We start from the raw sequence: 24301 nt of genomic DNA, 5'->3' as shown, positions 1-24301 counted from the left end.
GAGGAGAGGAGAGGAGAGGAGAGGGGATGAATGAGCCAATTGGACGCATTGGATGATAAGGTGGCTGTGGTCATGTATGACAGGTCTGGGAGTGTCGGTGCTGGGATGGAACAAAACCCTTCACACCTAGTAACCCCTCAGGACCAGTTAGAGATACAGTTCTCCATCTACACTTTTAGACATTGAGAATCATTTAGTCAGCCAGTCAGCCAATCAGCCATTCAGCCAGCCATTCAGCCATCCAGTCATCAGTCAGTCATTCAGCCAATCAGCCAGCCAGTCATCAGTCATTCAGCCAGCAAGCCAGTCAGTCAGTCAGGCATTCATTCAGCCAATCAGCCAGCCAGCCAGCCAGTCAGTCAGTCAGCCATTCAGCCAGCCAGTCAGTCAGTCAGTAAGTCAGCCAGCCAGCCAGCCAGCCAGTCAGTCAGTCAGTCAGTCAGTCAGTCAGCCATTCAGCCAGAAAGCCAGCCAGCCAATCATTCAGTGTAGTTTAGTAGTTAACGGGCCTGCTCCCTCACCGTTCGTTTTCCAGGCTCTGTAGAAGCTGTTGAAAGCAGGGACATGTTAATTGAGTTCAATCAAGCTGAGCAGTGTGGTTTTTTTCTGCCAACAGATTATCCATAATTTCTCTTCACTAACTGAAAAGAACAATAACCCTGCTCTCCTCCCACCATGTCTGAAACGGCTGATTCAAGGTAGTCGTGACAGAGATACAGAGAGAGAGAGAGAGAGGGAGAGAGACAGAGAGACAGAGAGAGAGAGAGAGAGAGAGAGAGAGAGAGAGAGAGAGAGAGAGAGAGAGAGAGAGAGAGAGAGAGAGAGAGAGAGAGAGAGAGAGAGAGAGAGAGAGAGAGAGAGAGAGAAACAGAGACAGTGTCACGTTCTGACCTTAGTTCCTTTTTTATGTCTTTGTGTTAGGTTGGTCAGGGCTTGAGTTGGGGTGGGTAGTCTATGTTCTTTTTTCTAGGTTGTATAATTCTATGTGTTTGGCCTACTATGGTTCTCAATCAGAGGCAGGTGTCGTTCGTTGTCTAGGCTACTTAGGTAGCCTGTTTTCCCCATTTTGGTTGTGGGTGTTTAATTTATGTTTAGTGTCTGTTCACCTGGCAGAACGGTTTTGTTTTTGCTTCGTTATTATTTTGTGTAGTGTTCAGTTCGTTCAGCTAAAACATGACGAACATTTACCACGCTGCATTTTGGTCCTCCTCTCCTTCCACCAACTAGAAGCGTTACACAGAGCCTTCTCCTCACTCAGCAACTACTGTCTATGTTGAATATTTCCATGAAAATAGTTTGATTGAATGGATACACTTTGAAGAGGGAAAATGTGTCTCCAATCTCTCTCCTCTCTTCTGTAAATACTCAATTAAACTGTTGACATTTTCAACTGAAAAATCTATTTGATGTTTTTACTATTACTCATTCTGTATTTTTTTTAACCAATTGAGAACTTTACTACCTTCTGTCCAAATGAATACAGACTTGGAAATGTGAACTTTTCAGATGAAGCCAAACCGGATCATTTGGAGTTGATAACTTTCCTCTGAAATACAAAGCTGTTTTTATTTGACCTTTGCCACATAATGCTTTATACAGTGCATGTAAATGTGCCGTGTTATTTTGATAAATCAAGAAGTTGACAACCAACGTGCTTCTCCTTTTTTACCCAAACACCTTTCAGACGAGGAAACAGCAGTAGGACTAGAGACAGCTCCCATTCTGCACCTGAGAATCCATTCACACTGCACGAGCCGAGTTGACAGAGGACATGATTCTTGGGGACTTTATCTACGTGAAGGGAGAGACGAGTGAAGACACGCGGAGCTGTAAAAATGAGTGAATGTAGCCATAATGTTCTGTGTTTAATCTGGCCTGATGGGGGAGAAGGAGAGGCAGTGATGGAGAAAAGGCATTAGATGTCCAGTGTTCCAGTGTTCTAGTGGAAACATAGCCAGGACACATAGACATTAGTGGACACATAGCCAGGACACATAGCCAGGACACATACCCATTAGTGGACACATAGCCAGGACACATAGCCAGGACACATAGCCAGGACACATTGCCATTAGTGGACACATAGCCAGGACACATAGCCAGGACACATAGCCATTAGTGGACACATAGCCAGGACACATAGCCATTAGTGGACACATAGCCAGGACACATAGCCATTAGTGGACATATAGCCAGGACACATAGCCATTAGTGGACACATAGCCAGGACACATAGCCAGGACACATAGCCATTAGTGGACACATAGCCATTAGTGGACACATAGCCAGGACACATAGCCAGGACACATAGCCATTAGTGGACACATAGCCAGGACACAGGACACATAGCCAGGACACATAGCCATTAGTGGACACATAGCCAGGACACAGGACACATAGCCAGGACACATAGCCAGGACACATAGCCATTAGTGGACACATAGCCAGTACACATAGCCATTAGTGGACACATAGCCAGGACACAAAGCCATTAGTGGACACATAGCCAGGACACAAAGCCATTAGTGGACACATAGCCAGGACACAGCCATTAGAGGACACATAGCCAGGACACATAGCCATTAGTGGACACATAGCCAGGACACATAGCCATTAGTGGACACATAGCCAGGACACAGAGCCATTAGTGGACACATAGCCATTAGTGGACACATAGCCATTAGTGTACACATAGCCTGGAATTAAAATGGAGTATAGCTCAGTCCTATGTGACCATTCATAAATTCTCACTTTTCATAATGACTGTTTATTCATAATTTAAAACTCTAATTGGAAGAAAAGATCCAAATGCAATATGAGTTGTGTGTGACTGACTCTGTGAGTGCATTAAAGACTGGTAGAGATTGTTCCCTAAAGGAGACTTCTCGCAATTAGCTTTTAATTATGCAAAACCGTCTTTGTGATTTCTTGTTTTAGTTACAGATTGCCACAGTGCTCAAACGACGCTTCATTAGTCAGTCGTTGATTAGCAAGGTTAGTTCCTAGGTTCCCATGGCAACAGGGGGAGGAAAGTAACACTTTTGTAAGTCATGCTGTGAAAGGCCCCCCAATACCCAGACCGACCTGTAGACTGCAGCCTTCCTGTTAATGTCTGCTACTGTTACATCCCTATCATCTAGCTACCTGCTCTTCTAAACCAACCTGAAGTGGCTTGGGATTGGGTCTCTACTTGAAGAGCATCTCTACAGACTAACACATAGAGATGTAGATTTCAGTTGAACTCCACTGTAAAGTTTATGGTCGTTTCAAAAGCCATATTGATGCTTATCCAGTGTTTGCTTTCATGAAATGTGAGTTATTTTTAATCTCTCTCTCTCTCTCTCTGTCGCTCACTTTCACTCTCACTCTCTCACTCTATCTCTCTGGAATGAATTAATTATAGGACAACCCCCCCCCCCGTTAATTAGCTGCGGAGTTGTTTCTTGTAAATAAAACATTAATGAAGACACAATTAGCCAAGCCTGTTGAGTGCTCAGCAGCTGTGCTAGCCAGCTGTTTTAATGGGGGGAAGATATAGACAGTTGAAATGAGAGCGAGTGAATGATGGAGGAATAGTTTGCACAAGCTGAGATCAGTGGTATTTAAGACGAGGGATAACTGAGATGAGATCAGTGGTATTTAAGACGAGGGATAACTGAGATGAGATCAGTGGTATTTAAGACGAGGGATAACTGAGATGAGATCAGTGGTATTTAAGACGAGGGATAACTGAGATGAGATCAGTGGTATTTAAGACGATGGATAACTGAGATGGGATCAGTGGTATTTAAGACGAGGGATAACTGAGATGAGATCAGTGGTATTTAAGACGAGGGATAACTGAGATGAGATCAGTGGTATTTAATGATCAGTGGTATTTAAGGGATAACTGAGATGAGATCTGAGATGAGATCAGTGGTATTTAAGACGAGGGATAACTGAGATGAGATCAGTGGCATTTAAAGACTGAGATGATAACTGAGATGAGATCAGTGGTATTTAAGACGAGGGATAACTGAGATGAGATCAGTGGTATTTAAGACGAGGGATAACTGAGATGAGATCAGTGGTATTTAAGACGAGGGATAACTGAGATGAGATCAGTGGTATTTAAGACGAGGGATAACTGAGATGAGATCAGTGGTATTTAAGACGAGGGATAACTGAGATGAGATCAGAAGTGTTTAAGATGAGGGAGGATTATCAATTTTTCATAAGCATGGCCTTATTTCTATTACAGCATATTGGACGACTGTCATTCATATTCCATTCTCCCAGCTCAATGTAACATCGATTGGTTTAGGCTACATTTAAATGTTTAGACATTTAGCAGACACTCTTATCCAGAGTGACTTACAGGAGCAATTTGGGTTAAGTGCCTTGCTCAAGGGCACATTGACAGATTTTTCACCTAGTCGGCTCGGGATTGGATCCAGCGACCTTTCAGTTACTGGCCCAACACTCTTAACCACTAGGCTACTACATGATGCTCTAATGTTCCCTGTACCCATCATGAGGTTGCTACAACCTAGCCTATGAATGAAAGTTTACCACGTACAGTAGGCAAGGTGACAGACAGTGACACATTCAATACCGAGTTGCACACTCTTGCCTGCATCTAGCTGATATAGGGTGTAATCATTAGTCCAGTTGCAAACAAGAGTTTCTATTGGACAAATGCAGGTATGTTTATCCCCGTTTTGTTCCGTTTGCTTCCATTTAGAAACATTAAACAACAGAAGAGACGCAATGAGTACACCCCTGATCACACGCGAACACAGTTCACTTTCATAGCAGATACATACAAACAGTTTGTTGCGTTTATGATTTATTCTCGCAACTATCTACGCACTCTCCTCCTCTCCCTTTTCCCTTCGCTTGTGGACTTCAGTGCACACCACATCAGCTGTCTGTGACCAGGCGAAACAACTTTTCCAAGCCAAACCTCTAACCGCTACACACAGCCTATATCATTGTCACGTCATAGTCAACATAAACTCAGCAAAAAAAAGAAATGTCCCTTTTTCAGGAACCTGTCTTTCAAAGATAATTTGTAAAAATTGCAAATAACTTCACAGATCCTCTTTGCAAAGGGTTTAAACACTATTTCCCATGCTTGTTCAATGAACCATAAACAATTAATGAACATGCACCTGTGGAACGGTCGTTAAGACACTAACAGCTGACAGACGGTAGGCAATTAAGGTCACAGTTATAAAAACTTAGGATACTAAAGAGGCCTTTCTAAAAGAGTCTAAAAAACAAAAGAAAGATGCTCAGGGTCCCTGCTCATCTGCGTGAATGTGCCTTAGGCATGCTGAAAGGAGGCATGAGGATTGCAGATGTGGCCAGGGCAATAAATTGCAATGTCTGTACTGTGAGGCGTTACAGGGAGACAGGACAGACAGCTGATCGTCCTCGCAGTGGCAGACCACTCTTGCAGGCTCATCCTGACATGACCCTCCAGCATGACAATGCCACCAGCCATACTGCTCGTTCTGTGCATGATTTCATGCAAGACAGAAATGTCAGTGTTTTGCCATGGCCAGCGAAGAGCCCGGAGCCCATTGAGCATGTCTGGGACCTGTTGGAACGGAGGGTGAGGGCTTGGCCATTCCCCCCAGAAAAGTCTGGGAACTTGCAGGTGCCTTGGTGGAAGAGTGGGGTAACATCTCACAGCAAGAACTGGCAAATCTGGTGCAGTCCATGAGGAGGAGATGCACTGCAGTACTTAATGTAGCTGGTGGCCACACCAGATACTGACTGTTACTTTTGATTTTGACCCCTCCCCCCCTTGTTCAGGGACACATCAATTTCTGTTAATCACATATCTTTGGAACTAGTTCAGTTTATGTCTCAGTTGTTGAATCTTGTTATGTTCATACAAATATGTTAAGTTTGCTAAAAATAAATGCAGTTGATAGTGAGAAGACGTTTCTTTTTTTGCTGAGTTTAGCTACTAGAACTAACATGTTAGTAAACTCGATACAGTCATGCAGTACAGTGTACAGTCAGCAACAAGCAGTTTAGCAGTTACACCGGTGGGCCCCGTCAACAATAAATTAATAAAACTAAAAGCTTACATTGACTTGTAAGACTTCCAGTGTTGGATCGACATAGTCAGCTCGCCAACATAGCATCCCTCTCTGTTTGAGCCAGGTGTTTGATTAGGCTAAACTATCTGGCTGCATTCGATGCTAGCTAAGTAATTGAAAGTGAAACAAGTATTTACTATGAAATGTAGCTTGCGCTCTCTCGCTCTCTCTCTCTCTCACTTGTTCTTAATTTTGGAAGGAATTAATTTATTAAAAACGGTTAAACTATTGTCTTTTTCTTTCTTTGAGTGAACTACTCACCACACTTTAAATGTGCTGCAGTGCTAGCTAGTTGTAGCTTATGCTTTCAGTACTAGATTCATTCTCTGATCATTTGATTGGGTGGACATCATGTCAGTTCATGCTGCGAGAGTTCAGATCAGTTGCAGGACGTCCTCCAGAAGTTGTCATAATTACTGTGTAAGTCTATGGAAGGGTGTGAGAAACACAAGCCTCCTAGGTTTTGTGTTGAAGTCAATGTACTCAGAGGAGGACAGAAGCTAGCATCCACAGCCCGGAAGCCTGCATGAAAACTCTGATTTCTACAGCCTTTTCACTGTGTGTGTGCATGCATGTGTGTGTGTGTGTGTGTGTTTGTGTGTGTATGGCTGGGGGCCCCTGGAACTCTTGTTCTGTCCCTTCAGTGCTCCTTGAGGTAGGCAACTGTGTGAGTGACAGACAGACACCCCACCGATCCAAAATAAATATGCAAACCAACCGAATCAATTCAGGTATTTTCCAATTGATGAGGTACCTAATGGTGATATGATATGATATGATTGGCTGGTGGTCGGTGACTACTATATGAGATATCATAATGGAGATAAACCTTCAGTGACCCCCAGCCTCTACCTGTAGCTGGCCAATATCAGGAAGGGATTTTTCATTTATTCCCTGAACATTGACATTTGTGGTATTGCAAGAGGACACTAAAGGCAGTTCAGTGTGTACGCAGAGATATTCTCTTGTTTTCTATTGCAGTTTAATGTGAAGGAGTGTCCTGAGTCGTCCATTAGGATGGAAGTGGATGGCTCTGACAACTGGGCCTGTATGTAATCATTATGTTAGATTGATGTTAAAGAGTCTATAATACAGACTAATACATCTGGATGTAGTATGTGTGCATGTCTGGTGAGAGGATGAATTATGCTTTGGGAAGTCTAATATTGTTATACAATAAGAGTAATATGGCAGAAAGTGCTTCATACCGTTTAAATACAGAGGTGCTACTTTTTAGTAGTGAGTTTCTCAGAGGACAGTGCCTCCACGGTCTGGTGGTAATGCCATCCATGTTTTTGGACTTTACACCCCTGTCTGTCATCCGCCGTGTGTACCTGGCTCCTCGTCCTCGTTCCGGGTGCGAGTGGTCGTGTGTCTACTCCTGACTCTGCCCTCCCATTGGCTCTCGCTGCCCCGGCTCTGACTAGGTCACAGCTGGTGCTAGTGCTCTGGCACGGCTGGGTGAGCAGACAGCTGTAGGCCCCGGCAACCACAGCTACTACTCTATCCTCTTCTTTTATGTGTTCCATTCTGTCTACATCTTTTCTACTGTTCCTGTGTGGTGGAAATAGCTTAGAGAGGGGTGATAGGTTGGAAGTGTTGCCACTTTGAGATGAAAATGCTACTGGAAACAATTGTTACAATTATTACTTCCTGATTCATGATGGTCAAATCAATACTGGCAATGCACATAGAGACTTAACTAAGGCCAGTCATTTATTTGACTCTGATCCCACTTCCCAGCGCCAAATACCATTTAAATGATCAGCATATTTCAGCTTGTTTTCCTGTGTAAGGAAACAAATGTGCTTATATCGTGTCATTATAACACTTTTATGATGCTCTTATGACAGTCCTATTAATCTACCTTTCCCTCTCTCCTTTCTCCTCAGTGGACGACTGCACGGATTGGTCAGTGGACTACTTGAAATACAAAGTGCTTTTGGGGGAACCGGTGCGGATTAAATGTGCTTTATTCTATGGATACATCAGAGCGAACTACACCCACTCCCAGAGTGTGGGACTAAGCCTGATGTGGTATAAAAGTACAGGACACGGAGACTTTGAGGAGCCTATCTCTTTCGACGGCGTCAGAATGAACAAGGAGGAGGACGCTATCTGGTTTAGACCCACCGAGCTCCAAGACGTTGGACACTATTCCTGTGTATTGAGGTCAGTTGTTCTGTCATGCTCCTGTGTATTGAGGTCAGTTGTTCTGTTATGTTCCTGTGTATTGAGGTCAGGTGTTCTGTTATATCTAGTCAACCTAGAGCAATTTAGTGCTATTAAATATAACTGCTATCATATCTGATAGTTGTTGAAGTGCATTGTGGAAATCTTCCTTCCAAAATGGTTGGGTGTCACGGCTTTCGTCTGTAGAAGGAGGAGCGGACCAAAATGCAGCGTGGTTGTTATTCATTTTATTATAATAAAGGAACTATACACGATAAACTAGCAAAATAACAGACGTGCGAAAACCTAAACAGCCCTATCTGGTGCAAAACACAGAGACAGGAACAATCACCCACAAACACACAGTGAAACACAGGCTACCTAAATATGGTTCCCAATCAGAGACAATGACTAACACCTGCCCCTGATTGAGAACCATATCAGGCCAAACACAGAAATAGACAAACAAGGCATCCAACATAGAATGCCCACTCAGATCACACCCTGACCAACCAAAACATAGAAACATACAAAGTAAACTATGGCCAGGGCGTGACACTGGGTTTCTGTACCTATCCTATTCCTGGTTGTTTACATAGCAGTTGTAGGTAAAAGAGTGGGGGAGAGGAGTTTCTGCAACCTATGCATATAAATCAAGCTGCTTTAAAGTCCTCCCCTGCAGATTACTAATGAATTATCTAATCCCCAGCCAGAAGAGAGTTGGACCTGGGTCCACACTGTTAGAGGCCCTGCCTCACTTAACATGCTTAAGTTTTTTGTTTTTTTTCCTCCAGGGGACAATAAGGTATTAAGTGTCATTGGCAGACCCATAACTCTTAGGCTTCTCAACTCCTGTTCTTTAACGCAGCTATGGAGTCTGGAGCGAGGGAGGAAAGATATGAAGATGGACAGTTACTCACAGCTGAGAGGTGGTGGGGGAGGAAACAAGAGGTGTAGAGAGACAGAAAAGGGGAGATAATGTACCTCCTCCCCTTGGCGAATAAAGACACCCGTCGGAGGACAACATTATCATTTATGAGTTCCAAATGTTGTAAAGTTTCTGGCTTCCAAGGTCATATTGATAGAAGAGAGGGTTTCTTTCCTGTAAAGGTTGTTCATATCCAGGTGAGTGGGAAGGTCAGAGCAGGTATCTTGACTTAGAAGACCATAACAACCTGCATTTTAAGCCCAAGGCTTAAAAAAGGCTGCTTGGCTCAACTGGGAGAGGAACCATTGTCTATCCAACATATTGTTTCAGAGCCACTCCTTTCTCCAAACACTGTAAAACCTGATGAATGGTTTCCCCACAACTTTGGAAAGATTGTGGAAGCTCATGAAAATCATGTTGTTTCTGTGTTTTGATTGAGCTGTCCCTTTAATAAAGGCTTTGAGGTCTATAAAAAAACTCCCAATGCTGTGTTTGCCCTGGTTCCGCCTGCCACACACACATACACACACTCACATACACCACTAGCACAGTCAGTGTGACCTCTCTTCTTCTTAACCTCAATTCAGCTGAGAGAATTTGCCCTGCCGTTCAGCAGCGGTAACACTTGCATTGCTCTAGCTAACCGCCCCTTTGCACCGCAGCCAGGGAGCATGGCTCAGAGAGTGAACACAGGCAGGCAGTTAGCCAGGGAGCATGGCTCAGAGAGTGAACACAGGCAGGCAGTTAGCCAGGGAGCATGGCTCAGAGAGTGAACACAGGCAGGCAGTTAGCCAGGGAGCATGGCTCAGAGAGTGAACACAGGCAGGCAGTTAGCCAGGGAGCATGGCTCAGAGAGTGAACACAGGCAGGCAGTTAGCCAGGGAGCATGGCTCAGAGAGGGAGCATGGCTGAACACAGGCAGGCAGTTAGCCAGGGAGCATGGCTCAGAGAGTGAACACAGGCAGGCAGTTAGCCAGGGAGCATGGCTCAGGGAGCACACAGGCAGGCAGTTAGCCAGGGAGCATGGCTCAGAGAGTGAACACAGGCAGGCAGTTAGCCAGGGAGCATGGCTCAGAGAGTGAACACAGGCAGGCAGTTAGCCAGGGAGCATGGCTCAGAGAGTGAACACAGGCAGGCAGTTAGCCAGGGAGCATGGCTCAGAGAGTGAACACAGGCAGGCAGTTAGCCAGGGAGCATGGCTCAGAGAGTGAACACAGGCAGGCAGTTAGCCAGGGAGCATGGCTCAGAGAGTGAACACAGGCAGGCAGTCAGCCAGTGAGCATGGCCTCAGAGATGGAACACAGGCATGCAGTTAGCCAGTGAGCATGGCTCAGAGAGTGAACACAGGCAGGCAGTTAGCCAGTGAGCATGGCTCAGAGAGTGAACACAGGCAGGCAGTTAGCCAGGGAGCATGGCTCAGAGAGTGAACACAGGCAGGCAGTTAGCCAGGGAGCATGGCTCAGAAACACAGGCAGGCAGTTAGCCAGGGAGCACAGGCAGGCAGTTAGCCAGGGAGCATGGCATGCAGTTAGCCAGGGAGCATGGCTCAGAGAGTTAACACAGGCAGGCAGTCAGCCAGCGAGCATTGCTCAGAGAGTAAACACAGGCAGGCAGTCAGCCAGGGAGCATTGCTCAGAGAGTGAACACAGGCAGGCAGTTAGCCAGGGAGCATGGCTCAGAGAGTTAACACAGGCAGGCAGTCAGCCAGCGAGCATGGTTCAGAGAGTTGACACAGTCACGCAGGCAGTTAGCGAGCAGCTCCAATCCCCCTTCTACCATGATTCTCTATTCTATTCAGTGCTGCGCTAGGCTGTGTAGCCGATGCCTGAGGAGGAACACGATCACTCACCATGGGGTTATTGTGTAATCAGGCCGAAATAGTCGAGCCAGGAGATTTGATTTGGATGAGTGTGTTGCTTTGTAGCTAGTCACAACTGTTTACACCAATTAGGGGCAACACTTACTCTGCTATAATCATAAGAAATAATCCCATTGTATTGTTCTTTCCCACTATGTGCCGTCAACCTTTACCAATCTCCAGGTCCGTAGGAAGAGGTTCTTCTCTAGCGTTTTGACAAGATGCTTCTGGATGCAGTCCCACTGGTTTTATCATTCCATCAATGTGCTTTAATTGAATTGTTCAAATGAAGAACGCATGTTATTGATTGGCTGGAGATCGTTGCTGTCTGATTCAAACCTCTTCTCTCCAAAACAGAAACTGTTCTGGAAATACTTTCCCGTTAACTAAAATACACTTTCTTGGTCCGAGAGTCATGACTGTCCTTACTCCACTCCCTGACTGTTTTACCACAACTGCTATGTAAACAACCAGGCCTAGGATAGGTACTGAAACCCAGCCATGTTGGGAGACAGATAGCCGAATCCCACACCGCACTTTAAAAAAACTATCAAATATCACTTTTATTTAATAGCACTAAATTGCGTTTCACAGCTCTACAGATATAGGACCTTAATTTGATCCAGAAGACATTGAGGGGTGTTACTGGTTTTAGAAAAGTATAATATGAACATTTGCATAAAATGTAGTTACAAGGTTTTCAACCGACAGCGACATTATGTTTCCCAGGTAGAAATCCTTGGCTCTCACACATGGCGTGTGTGTTTCTGTGAGACGTATCATCACATTGCCCTGCCTGTGATGAGGCAGATTTAGTTCCCTTCCATATGTTGGACATACAGAAACATGTTATCTCCCATAATAAATCTGGAGGATTCATTTAGTCCAAATCTGTTACCAAGTACGCTACGTGCCATCATACTGCCACGCTCCATGCTTTTCTGATCAACAGATTGACTTCTGAAACATGTTATTAACACTAGACATTAACATCGGAATATCTAGGACATTTTAGTATCTGTCGGAAGTTTACCATTTTAGTCATACAATGAACAGAAAACAGAAAAAGAAGGTTTGCAATTGAACAAGCCTTTTCTTTTTCTCTGTAGCTCTCCCTAAAGAGAACATATCACTGGATTGCTTTCCAAGTCAATAAACGTTACACTTCCTTGTCACGTTGCATTGCTGCTGTCTGGCTGTGCAGCCTGTGGTAGTGAAAAGAGAAAACGTGTTACAGTATTGTGTATTAATAATTATATAGTAATAACTTATTAACCTCTTCGGTTAAGGACGTCTTTTCTTGAATGGCTCATTAGTTCGCTTCATTGTAGGTTGTTTTTAGTGGAGAGCAAAGTGTCTGCCAGTTAGAGCTGGGAAAACCTACTGTACCTTAAAGAGAGAGAAATCCCATGTCTGTAGTGGCCTATTCAATGCTCTACTCAACTTCCTCTGTTTCAGGTTCAATACTTCAATGGAAATGTTCTTAAATGTATAGAACTGCTGTATATAGAATCAACCTGCGATTTGGCTTAGACTTAAAATTACCCTTTGATTCTGAGAGATGTTCCTTTCAGTGTTTATCTATTCAACATATCACTGTCCCCAAATGACACCAATCACAGACACATTATATACACTTTTAAACCCCTCACCATTTCTCATCAAGTTACCCCCTGCTGTACAATATTGTGGTAGATATTGTTGCTGTGTTGACACACGTAGTAAAATATGGAAATGGAATGAACAGATCCCAACAATAGCGAACACTGTCATTATGGAGATATGACTTATAATTCCTCCCCTCTTTTCGGGCCCAATCATCACAACACTGCAGCAGAATCCCAGGATGCTCTCCTTTGGACTCAGCTTTGCATTTTCCGATGTAGCAAGGCACTCGCACATGTTAACATATTGAATTTGGATTAGGCAGTGGGCACAGTGAGGGAGACAAAAGAGGAACGTTGTGGTTGTAGAGAGAACGAGATTAGGATCAGGGTCTTTGAGCAGAGCATGGATGGACGGAGTCATTGCTGTATCTTATAAACCACACCAGCAGAATGAGTCTTACTTCCAGAAGTCACTATCACACTTTAATCTGTGTTGCTACAGCCTTTCATTTCTCTCTTACCCTCTGGGTGGTTTTCTTCACCAACATTTTTATTTTCATCTTTTCATTTCAGGGCAAACGCTGTTACTTTGATTAATAGAAATGCTGTATGTATTATTATGTCAAGCGGAGGAAGCCTGTCAGTCATGTATGTACAGTAGACATCTAGCCTTTTCACCAGATGTCAGTGGAGAGTGTATGATAGAACAATAATAATGAGGCAGATACGTATGTTGTTTTAGTCCTTCAGAACACACATGTAGCAACCCAATGACCCCAAAACCTTTCAACCCTTATTTCCCTCCCCCTCAGTGTCCCCACAACCTTTCAACCCTTATCTTCCTCCCCTCAGTGTCCCCACAACCTTTCAACCCTTATCTTCCTCCCCTCAGTGTCCCCACAACCTTTCAAACCTTATCTTTCTCCCCTCAGTGTCCTCACAACCTTTCAACCCTTATCTTTCTCCCCTCAGTGTCCCCATAACCTTTCAACCCTTATCTTTCTCCCCTCAGTGTCCCAACAACCTTTCAACCCTTATCTCTCTCCCCCTCAGTGACCCCACAACCTTTAAACCCTCATCCCTATTCCCCTCGGTGACCCCACAACCCTTCAACCCTCACCTCTCTCCCCCGCAGTCTCTATCTCCGTCTCTCTCCCCCTCTCAATCTCTCTCCGTCTCTCTCCTGCTGATCTCTCTAATAGTATATCTTCCCTCTCTTCCACTGTGTTGCTGCTCTATATGATGTTTAACCTGTGTATTCTAGGTATGCCTTGAGTGTTTCTGTGTGTGTGTGTGTGTGTGTGTGTGTGTGTGTGTGTGTGTGTGTGTGTGTGTGTGTGTGTGTGTGTGTGTGTGTGTGTGTGTGTGCGTGCGTGCGTGTGTGTATTCAGCCCATGATGCATATGCTCGGCTGCACTAAGAGAAGTCAGAGGACACCAATGTAAAAAGAAAAAGGGGCCCTCCAGGTGGCTGTGCTGTGCTCAGAGCCTACCGCTGACAGGGACGTAATGTGTCTTCAATCTGTGTGTGAAATCAACTCTAATTCAGCCATATGATAGGGAAAAAATACCATGCAGCCAGGCAGACAGCACACGTTAACCAGGGTGGACCAGGAGACACATTAACCAGGGAGCACCAGGAGACACGTTAACCAGGTAGCACCAGGAGACACGTTAACCAGGGAGCACCAGGAGACACGTTAACCAGGGAGCACCAGGAGACACGTTAACCAGGTAGCACCAGGAGACACGTTAACCAGGTAGCACCAGGAGACACGTTAACCAAGGAGGACCAGGAGACACGTTAACCAGGGAGCACCAGGAGACACGTTAACCAGGGAGAACCAGGAGACACGTTAACCAGGGAGGACCAGGAGACACGTTAACCAGGGAGCACCAGGAGACACGTTAACCAGGTAGCACCAGGAGACACGTTAACCAAGGAGGACCAGGAGACACGTTAACCAAGGAGCACCAGGAGACACGTTAACCAGGTAGCACCAGGAGACACGTTAACCAAGGAGGACCAGGAGACACGTTAACCAGGTAGCACCAGGAGACACGTTAACCAGGGAGGACCAGGAGACACGTTAACCAGGTAGCACCAGGAGATACGTTAACCAAGGAGGACCAGGAGACACGTTAACCAGGTAGCACCAGGAGACACGTTAACCAGGGAGGACCAGGAGACACATTAACCAGGTAGCACCAGGAGACACGTTAACCAGGGAGGACCAGGAGACACATTAACCAGGGAGCACCAGGAGACACGTTAACCAAGGGGGACCAGGAGACACGTTAACCAGGGAGGACCAGGAGACACGTTAACCAGGGAGGACCAGGAGACACACTCTTGATACTACCCATCCCGTATCCGGGATCGTGAATACAGCCTCAGGCTCATTAGCATAACGCAACGTTAACGATTTCTGAAAATCGCAAATGAAATGAAAATAATATGCCTGCTCTCAAGCTTAGCCTTTTCTTAACAACACTGTCATCTCAGATTTTCAAAATATGCTTTTGAACCATAGCAAATCAAGCATTTGTGTAAAAGTATTGCAAGCTAGCTTAGCATTTTGCGTAGCATTTAGCACGCAACATTTTCACAAAAACCAGATAACCAAATAAATAAAATAATTTACCTTTGAAGAGCTTCAGATGTTTTCAATGAGGACACTCTCAGTTACATAGCAAATGTTCAGTTTTTCCCTGAAAGAATCTTTGTGTAGGAGAAATCGCTCCATTTTGTACATCACATTTGGCTACCGAAACGAACCGAAAATTCAGTCACCAAAACGTCAAACTTTTTCCGAATTAACTCCATCATATCGACCGAAACATGACAAACGTTGTTTAGAATCAATCCTCAAGGTGTTTTTTCACATATCTCTTCATTGATATGCAGTTCGTGGAAGCCTGCTTTCCCCTCAGAATCGCATGGAAAAATACCAGCAGCTGAAAATGACGCACCAATTTCGACGGAGGACACCGGGCGGACACCTGGAAAATGTAGTCTCTTATGGTCAATCTTCCAATGATATGCCTACAAATACGTCATAATGCTGCAGACACCTTGGGGAAACGATAGATAGGGCAGGCTCATTCCTCTCGCATTCACAGCCATATAAGGACACAATGGAAAACAGAGCCTCAAAAATCCTGCTCATTTCCTGGTTGCCGTTTCATCTTGGTTTTGCCTGTAGCTCCCGTTCTAGGGCACCCACAGACAATATCTTTGCAGTTCTGGAAAATTCAGAGTGTTTTCTTTCCAAAGCTATCAATTATATGCATAGTCGAGCATCTTTTTGTGACAAAATATCTTGTTTAAAACGGAAACGTTTTTCATCCAAAAATGAAATAGCGCGCCCAGAGTTTCAGAGGATCAGGAGACATGTTCCGGGATTACTCCAATGGCATTGAGGAGTACATCACATCTATCATTGGCTTCATCAATAAGTGCAATCTATGCCATCATCCAAACAGTGACCGTATGTACATACCCCAACCAGAAGCCATGAATTGCAGGCAGCATACGCACTGAGATAAAGGCTAGAGCTGCTAGAGTGGGACTCTAACCCGGAAGCTTAAAAGAAATCCTGCTATGCCCTCCTACGAACCATCAAACAGGCAAAGCGTCAATACAGGACTAAGATTGAATCGTACTACACCTGCTCTGGTGCTTGCCGGATGTGGTAAACCAATACAGACTACAAAGGGAAGCACAGCCAATAGCTGCCCAGTGACATGAGCCTACCGGACGAGCTAAACTACTTCTATGCTCGCTTCGAGGCAAATAACACTGAAACATGCATGAGAGCACCAACTGGACCGATGCTGTGTGATCACGCTCTCCAAAGCCAATGTGAGTAAGACCTTTATACAGGTCAACATTCACAAGGCCGCAGGGCCAGACGGATTACCAGGACATGTACTGCGAGCTTTCGCTGACCAACTAGCAAGTGTCTTCACTGACATTTTTAACCTCTCCCTGTCCGCGTCTGTAATACCAACATGTTTTAAGCAGACCACCATAATGGCTGTGCCCATGAACACTAAGGTAACCTGCCTAAATGACTACTGACATGTAGCACTCACGTCTGTAGCCGTGAAGTGCTTTGAAAGGCTTGTCATGGCTCACATCAAAACCATCATCCCAGAAACCCTAGACCCAATCCAATTTGCATAACACCCCAACAGATCCACAGATGATGCAGTCTCTATTGCACTCCACACTGCCCTTTCCCACCTGGACAAAAGGAACACCTATGTGAGAATGCTATTCATTGACTACAGCTCATCGTTCAACACCATAGTGCCCTCAAAGCTCATCACTAAGCTAAGGACCCTGGGACTAAACACCTAAACACCTCCCTCTGCAACTGGATCCTGGACTTTCTGACGGGCCGCCCCCAGTTGGTAAGGGTAGGTAACAACAATTCCGCCACGCTGATCCTTAACATGGGGGCCCCTCATGGGTGCGTGCTCAGCCCCCTTCTGTACTCCCTTTTCTCAGCCCCCTTCTGTACTCGCTGTTCACTCATGACTGCACGGCCAAGCATGACTCCAACACCATCAATACATTTGCCGATGACACAACAGTATGATGACACAACCTGATCACCGACAACAACGAGACATCCTATAGGGAGGTGGTCAGAAATCTGGTCGTGTGGTGCCAGGACAACAACCTCTCCCTCAACATGATCAAGTCTGAGGAGATGATTGTGAACTACAGGAAAAAGAGGACCGAGCACGTCCCCCATTCTCATTGAGAGGGCTGCAGTGGAGCAGGTTGAGAGCCTCAAGTTCCTTGGTGTCCACATCACCAACAAACTAACATGGTCCGAGCACACCATGACAGTCGTGAAGCAGGCATGACAAAACCTATTCCCCCTCAGGAGAATTAAAATATTTGGCATGGTCCTCAGATCCTCAAAGGTTCTACAGCTGCAACATCGAGAGCATCCTGACAGGTTGCATCACTGTCTGTTATGGAAACTACTTGGCCTCCGACCGCAAGGCACTACAGAGGTTAGTGAGAACGGCCCAGTACATCACTGGGGCCAAGCTTCCTGCCATCCAGCACCTCTATACCAGGCGTTGTCAGAGGAAGGCCCTAAAAATTGTCAAAGACTCCAGCCACCATAGTCATAGACTGTTCTCTCTGCTACCATACGGCAAGCGGTACTGGAGTACCAAGTCTAGGTCCAAGAGACTTCTAAACAGCTTCTACCCCCAAGCCATAAGACTCCTGAACATCTAGTCAAATGGCTACCCAGTCTATTTGCATTGTCCCCCTCCCCTCTCCCCTCTCCACTCCACTGCCACTCTATATTGTCATCTATGCATAGTCACTTTAATTACCTACATGTACATACTACCACAACTAACCTGTGCCACCCGCACATTGACTCTGTACCGGCACCCCCCATTATATATTGTTATTTTTTTCTGCTGCTCTTTAATTACTTGTTACTTTCATCTCTTATTCTTATCTGTATTTTGTAAAACTGCACTGTTGGGAAGTTAGCATTTCACTGTAAGGTCCTGTTGTATTCGGCGCATGTGACTAATAAAATTTGACTTGATTTGATTTGGTATGCTAATGCGAGCAAACAGAGAAATGTCACAGAGCCACATGAGGGAATAGTTCAGGGGGAATCCGCAGTAAGCAGTTGGCTGTTCACATGCATTCTGAGCCTTCGTGTTATTAATGGTGTCAAGGCATGTCCTGTCCTACATGCCTTGGCTGTCACCAGAGGAAGGAGAGACTGGATTAGTATTCCGCTGCAGGGCCCAGCTGGTGATCTCTCAGTCAAATGGGACGTCCAGAGACACTCCGTCACTCTGCCACCAGTCAAGCCCTGTCCCATTGATCCAGCCCCGCCGTCACAGCCAATCAGAGCCAGAGACTAAGGAGGGAGGGGGGACTGGAGGGGGAGGTGAGGTGGAGTGTATGATGTATTCTAGACTGTGTTTGTGTTATGTCTACCTGGCAGGCACCTGGCTGTTGTCTATGTGAGGCTGGGGGGTTGAGTGAGTGTGTGGAGACAGAATTACCTCTTGGTGGTAAATGCTTTCTAGTAACAAATGGTAGCTTTCTCTCTCTGCCCTTTGGTGAGGAAAACATACGTACACACACTCACACACACACACACACACGCACACACACTCACACGCACACACACACACTCACACGCACACACACACACACACACACACACACACATGCACACACATTCCCAATTTCAATGTCTTACCTTGCTCCTACTAGACAGGGGACACCTCATGTTATGGCCTTGAGTGTGATGTGAGAAATGTTTTATTAATTCATTCACTATGAATTATGGAGTCTTCCTACTATTTAAACTCATCAGAGAATACATGGTCCATTAAAAAGGATGATGAAGTACATTGTTAGGCAAATTAGAGTCATTTATTTTATCTTGAGCAAGCAGTGAACTATAGTTTTTTGGAATGACACAGGTGTAAAGGTTTTGTCTAGGAAGTAAAAACGAAATTCCACTGTGCCTGAAAGACATTCATGGTACCACAAAGTGATCCTTTCAACTGTGGCACCGCATATATTGTGTGACCATTTTACAGAACGATTACTGTGTAATATTGAGGTTTTGCCCTCTGTTTAATATCTGCCACTCGACAGTAACGATACATTGACATTGAGCTATTACACAAATATACGTCCTAATACTTCAGCCAGCCACTTGTGTGCTTTTTGTGAGGTTTCCCAAGGCCTCTCTCAGGGTGCTTCCCAAATAACACTCTATCCCCTATATAGTGCACGGGCCCTGGTCAAAAGTAGTACACCATATACGTAAAGGGGTACCATTTGGGATGCACACTCGATGTGATTGGAATAGGATTTAATCCAGCGGATGCATGTGTTAAGGTCTGCATCAATCTGTTAGACACTCTTCACGCTTTTGCTGATTGGAGATTTGTCCTGTGCTCTTGCCTCAGTTCCATTTGATTAAGCCTGAAGCCTGAATCCCAGAGGCTGCATGCGGGAGGAAATCTGAGACTGGGATTGGCTGTGGAGATGGGTGGAGTTACCGGTCGGCTACTGGGTGATGCCACATCCTCACCTGTCACAATCGTGTGTCCTCGCACGGCTACCCAGGACAATTCTTTTGAAAGGTCATGTTACTAATTTCGCAAATGGAAATTTGCCCCTGTACCTCACTGGGCCAATTGTGCGCCGCACTATGGGACTCCCAATAACAACCGGTTGTGATACAGCCTGGATTCAAACCAGGGTGTCTGTAGTTTTTATTTTTTTATTTTACCTTTATTTAACTCGGCAAGTCAGTTAAGAACAAATTCTTATTTTCAATGACGGCCTGGGAACAGTGGGTTAACTGCCTGTTCAGGGGCAGAACGACAGAACTTGCAAACTTTTGTTCACTAGTCCAACACTCTAACCACTAGGCTACCCTGTAGTGACAACCTCTAACACTCGGGAGCCCAAACACATGACACATGAAACATATGAAAACCACGTTTGACTCCGTTCCATTTATTCCATTCCTCCCACCAGCCTCCACTGCCGTGAACAGTTGACATGAGTGTATGGTAGATATTGTTAGTATATTGTAATATTACAAAATGACTCTGGAATCACCAGTAGGCTACAGTAGAAGTGTTCAACTGTTACCCTACGAGGTCTGGAGCCTGCTGGTTTTCTGTTCTACCTGATCATTCATTTCCCTCACCTGTTGTCCCATGTCTAAATCAATCCCTGATTAGAGAGGAACAATGAAAAAATGCAGTGGAACTGGCTTCTTGGTCCAGAGTTGAGTTTGAAGGGAATCTGCTATCTGATATCGTTTTTTTGTTGTTGTTGCGACTTTTAGATTCTGTTTGAAATGAAAACGGCAATATAAAATAAATCTATTATTATTATTATTATTATCTGCACTATGCCTCCCAAGCCAAGTAGGCAGGCTGAGAGAAAGGCATCAAACTAGATTTGGACCAGCAGTATCTGATAGTAGAGACACTGACCTTCTCTCTTCATATCAGATGGGGTTTTTATCTGCCAGACAAAATGTCAGAATGCACTTTCTTCCTCAGCAGAATCCAATTGACACTGCCTCCCTCCCTCCCCCATCCTCCCCCTCTTCCCATCGCTCCATCGCAGCCCCCTATTCACAAACGCTAGAACTCTGAGCGAGACAACCCCTATACTACAGCTGTCACTCAAGGGAGGAGAAGCATAACATGAAGAGGTTATTCAGACGATTGGAAAAAAGAGAAAGAATCAAAGTGATTTGGAACTTGGAACTTTGACCATTTTACTCTCTCATTGAAATATGTCTGTACCAAACGGATATAGGCCTACTCAGTGTATAGGTTTTAGTATGCATGGTATTTCTGAGTGGCCAAACATTTTGCCCGTAGGCTTTGGGAGGACAAATTAATAAAGCCACGGTAAAATGAAAGAGACAAATTGTTTCATAAAGTTATGGAATCTAGTTGAAAATACAGTGTTGGGTGAAATGATTTCCCTCAAGGCACCGTTCACTGAGGGATTAGAGACTGGGTAATAGAGCAAGACAGACCACTGCACAGCTAGAGTTAGGGCAGCCAAGGCACCGTTCACTGAGGGATTAGAGACTGGGTATTAGAGCAAGACAGACCACTGCATGTTAAAGGTAACAGCACAGCTAGAGTTAGGGCAGCCACGGCACCGTTCACTGAGGGATTAGAGACTGGGTATTAGAGCAAGACAGACCACTGCACAGCTAGAGTTAGGGCAGCCAAGGCACCGTTCACTGAGGGATTAGAGACTGGGTATTAGAGCAAGACAGACCACAGCACAGCTAGAGTTAGGGCAGCCACGGCACCGTTCACTTAGGGATTAGAGACTGGGTATTAGAGCAAGACAGACCACTGCACAGCTAGAGTTAGGGCAGCCAAGGCACCGTTCACTGAGGGATTAGAGACTGGGTATTAGAGCAAGACAGACCACTGCACAGCTAGAGTTAGGGCAGCCAAGGCACCGTTCACTGAGGGATTAGAGACTGGGTATTAGAGCAATACAGACCACAGCACAGCTTGAGTTAGGGCAGCCAAGGCACCGTTCACTGAGGGATTAGAGACTGGGTAATAGAGCAAGACAGACCACTGCATGTTAAAGGTAACAGCACAGCTAGAGTTAGGGCAGCCAAGGCACCTTTCACTGAGGGATTAGAGACTGGGTAATAGAGCAAGACAGACCACTGCATGTTAAAGGTAACAGCACAGCTAGAGTTAGGGCAGCCAAGGCACCTTTCACTGAGGGATTAGAGACTGGGTAATAGAGCAAGACAGACCACCGCATGTTAAAGGTAACAGCACAGCTAGAGTTAGGGCAGCCAAGGCACCGTTCAATGAGGGATTAGAGACTGGGTATTAGAGCAAGACAGACCACCGCATGTTAAAGGTAACAGCACAGCTAGAGTTAGGGCAGCCAAGGCACCGTTCACTGAGGGATTATAGACTGGGTATTAGAGCAAGACAGACCACCGCATGTTAAAGGTAACAGCACAGCTAGAGTTAGGGCAGCCAAGGCACCGTTCACTGAGGGATTAGAGACTGGGTATTAGAGCAAGACAGACCACCGCATGTTAAAGGTAACAGCACAGCTAGAGTTAGTGCAGCCAAGGCACCGTTCACTGAGGGATTAGAGACTGGGTATTAGAGCAAGACAGACCACTGCATGTTAAAGGTAACAGCACAGCTAGAGTTAGGGCAGCCAAGGCACCGTTCACTGAGGGATTAGAGACTGGGTATTAGAGCAAGACAGACCACCGCATGTTAAAGGTAACAGCACAGCTAGAGTTAGGGCAGCCAAGGCACCGTTCACTGAGGGATTAGAGACTGGGTATTAGAGCAAGACAGACCACCGCATGTTAAAGGTAACAGCACAGCTAGAGTTAGGGCAGCCAAGGCACTGCCAAAAGCTCTCAATCAGATGGATGAGATTGGAGTTCTCCATCACACCTGGAATGAAAAACGACAACTTTGCACAAGATGTGCAGATAAAGAAAATGAAGGTGTGGTGACTAGAGTAGTTAATGCAGGTGCTGTATAACCAGTCACATAATGAATGTGTGGTGACTAAAGTAGATCATTGAGGTGCTGTATAACCAGTCACATAACGAATGTGTGGTGATGAAAGTAGTTCATCCAGGTGCTGTATAACCAGTCACATAAAGAATGTGTGGTGACTAAAGTAGATAATTGTGGTGCTGTATAACCAGTCATATAATGAATGTGTGGTGACTAAAGTAGTTCATCCAGGTGCTGTATAACCAGTCACATAAAGAATGTGTGGTGACTAAAGTAGATAATTGTGGTGCTGTATAACCAGTCATATAATGAATGTGTGGTGACTAAAGTAGATAATTGTGGTGCTGTATAACCAGTCATATAATGAATGTGTGGTGACTAAAGTAGATAATTGTGGTGCTGTATAACCAGTCATATAATGAATGTGTGGTGACTAAAGTAGTTCATCCAGGTGCTGTATAACCAGTCATATAATGAATGTGTGGTGACTAAAGTAGATAATTGTGGTGCTGTATAACCAGTCATATAATGAATGTGTGGTGACTAAAGTAGTTCATCCAGGTGCTGTATAACCAGTCATATAATGAATGTGTGGTGACTAAAGTAGTTCATCCAGGTGCTGTATAACCAGTCACATAAATAATGTGTGGTGACTAAAGTAGATAATTGTGGTGCTGTATAACCAGTCATATAATGAATGTGTGGTGACTAAAGTAGATAATTGTGGTGCTGTATAACCAGTCATATAATGAATGTGTGGTGACTAAAGTAGATAATTGTGGTGCTGTATAACCAGTCATATAATGAATGTGTGGTGACTAAAGTAGTTAATCCAGGTGCTGTATAACCAGTCATATAATGAATGTGTGGTGACTAAAGTAGATAATTGTGGTGCTGTATAACCAGTCATATAATGAATGTGTGGTGACTAAAGTAGATAATTGTGGTGCTGTATAACCAGTCATATAATGAATGTGTGGTGACTAAAGTAGATAATTGTGGTGCTGTATAACCAGTCATATAATGAATGTGTGGTGACTAAAGTAGATAATTGTGGTGCTGTATAACCAGTCACATAAAGAATGTGTGGTGACTAAAGTAGATAATTGTGGTGCTGTATAACCAGTCACATAATGAATGTGTGGTGACTAAAGTAGATAATTGTGGTGCTGTATAACCAGTCATATAATGAATGTGTGGTGACTAAAGTAGATAATTGTGGTGCTGTATAACCAGTCATATAATGAATGTGTGGTGACTAAAGTAGATAATTGTGGTGCTGTATAACCAGTCATATAATGAATGTGTGGTGACTAAAGTAGATAATTGTGGTGCTGTATAACCAGTCATATAATGAATGTGTGGTGACTAAAGTAGATAATTGTGGTGCTGTATAACCAGTCACATAATGAATGTGTGGTGACTAAAGTAGATAATTGTGGTGCTGTATAACCAGTCATATAATGAATGTGTGGTGACTAAAGTAGATAATTGTGGTGCTGTATAACCAGTCATATAATGAATGTGTGGTGACTAAAGTAGATAATTGTGGTGCTGTATAACCA

At 44.7% G+C, this 24301-nt stretch overlaps 1 protein-coding gene across 3 annotated transcripts in view; it reads left to right on the top strand.

Annotated features, from left to right (window-relative positions):
- Positions 1-24301, top strand: part of LOC135542791 (interleukin-1 receptor accessory protein-like 1-B) — a 462236-nt gene that overhangs the window by 171880 nt on the left and 266055 nt on the right. For all 3 annotated transcript variants that reach the window (XM_064969989.1, XM_064969990.1, XM_064969988.1), the window contains exon 3: positions 7988-8267. In XM_064969989.1, the coding sequence (XP_064826061.1) occupies positions 7988-8267 (280 nt within the window). The remainder of the gene's footprint in view (positions 1-7987; positions 8268-24301) is intronic.

The sequence above is a fragment of the Oncorhynchus masou genome, chromosome 6, assembly GCF_036934945.1.
Source record: "Oncorhynchus masou masou isolate Uvic2021 chromosome 6, UVic_Omas_1.1, whole genome shotgun sequence".
NCBI classification, from domain to species: domain Eukaryota; kingdom Metazoa; phylum Chordata; class Actinopteri; order Salmoniformes; family Salmonidae; genus Oncorhynchus; species Oncorhynchus masou.
This window is presented reverse-complemented; position numbering and strand designations above follow the sequence as displayed.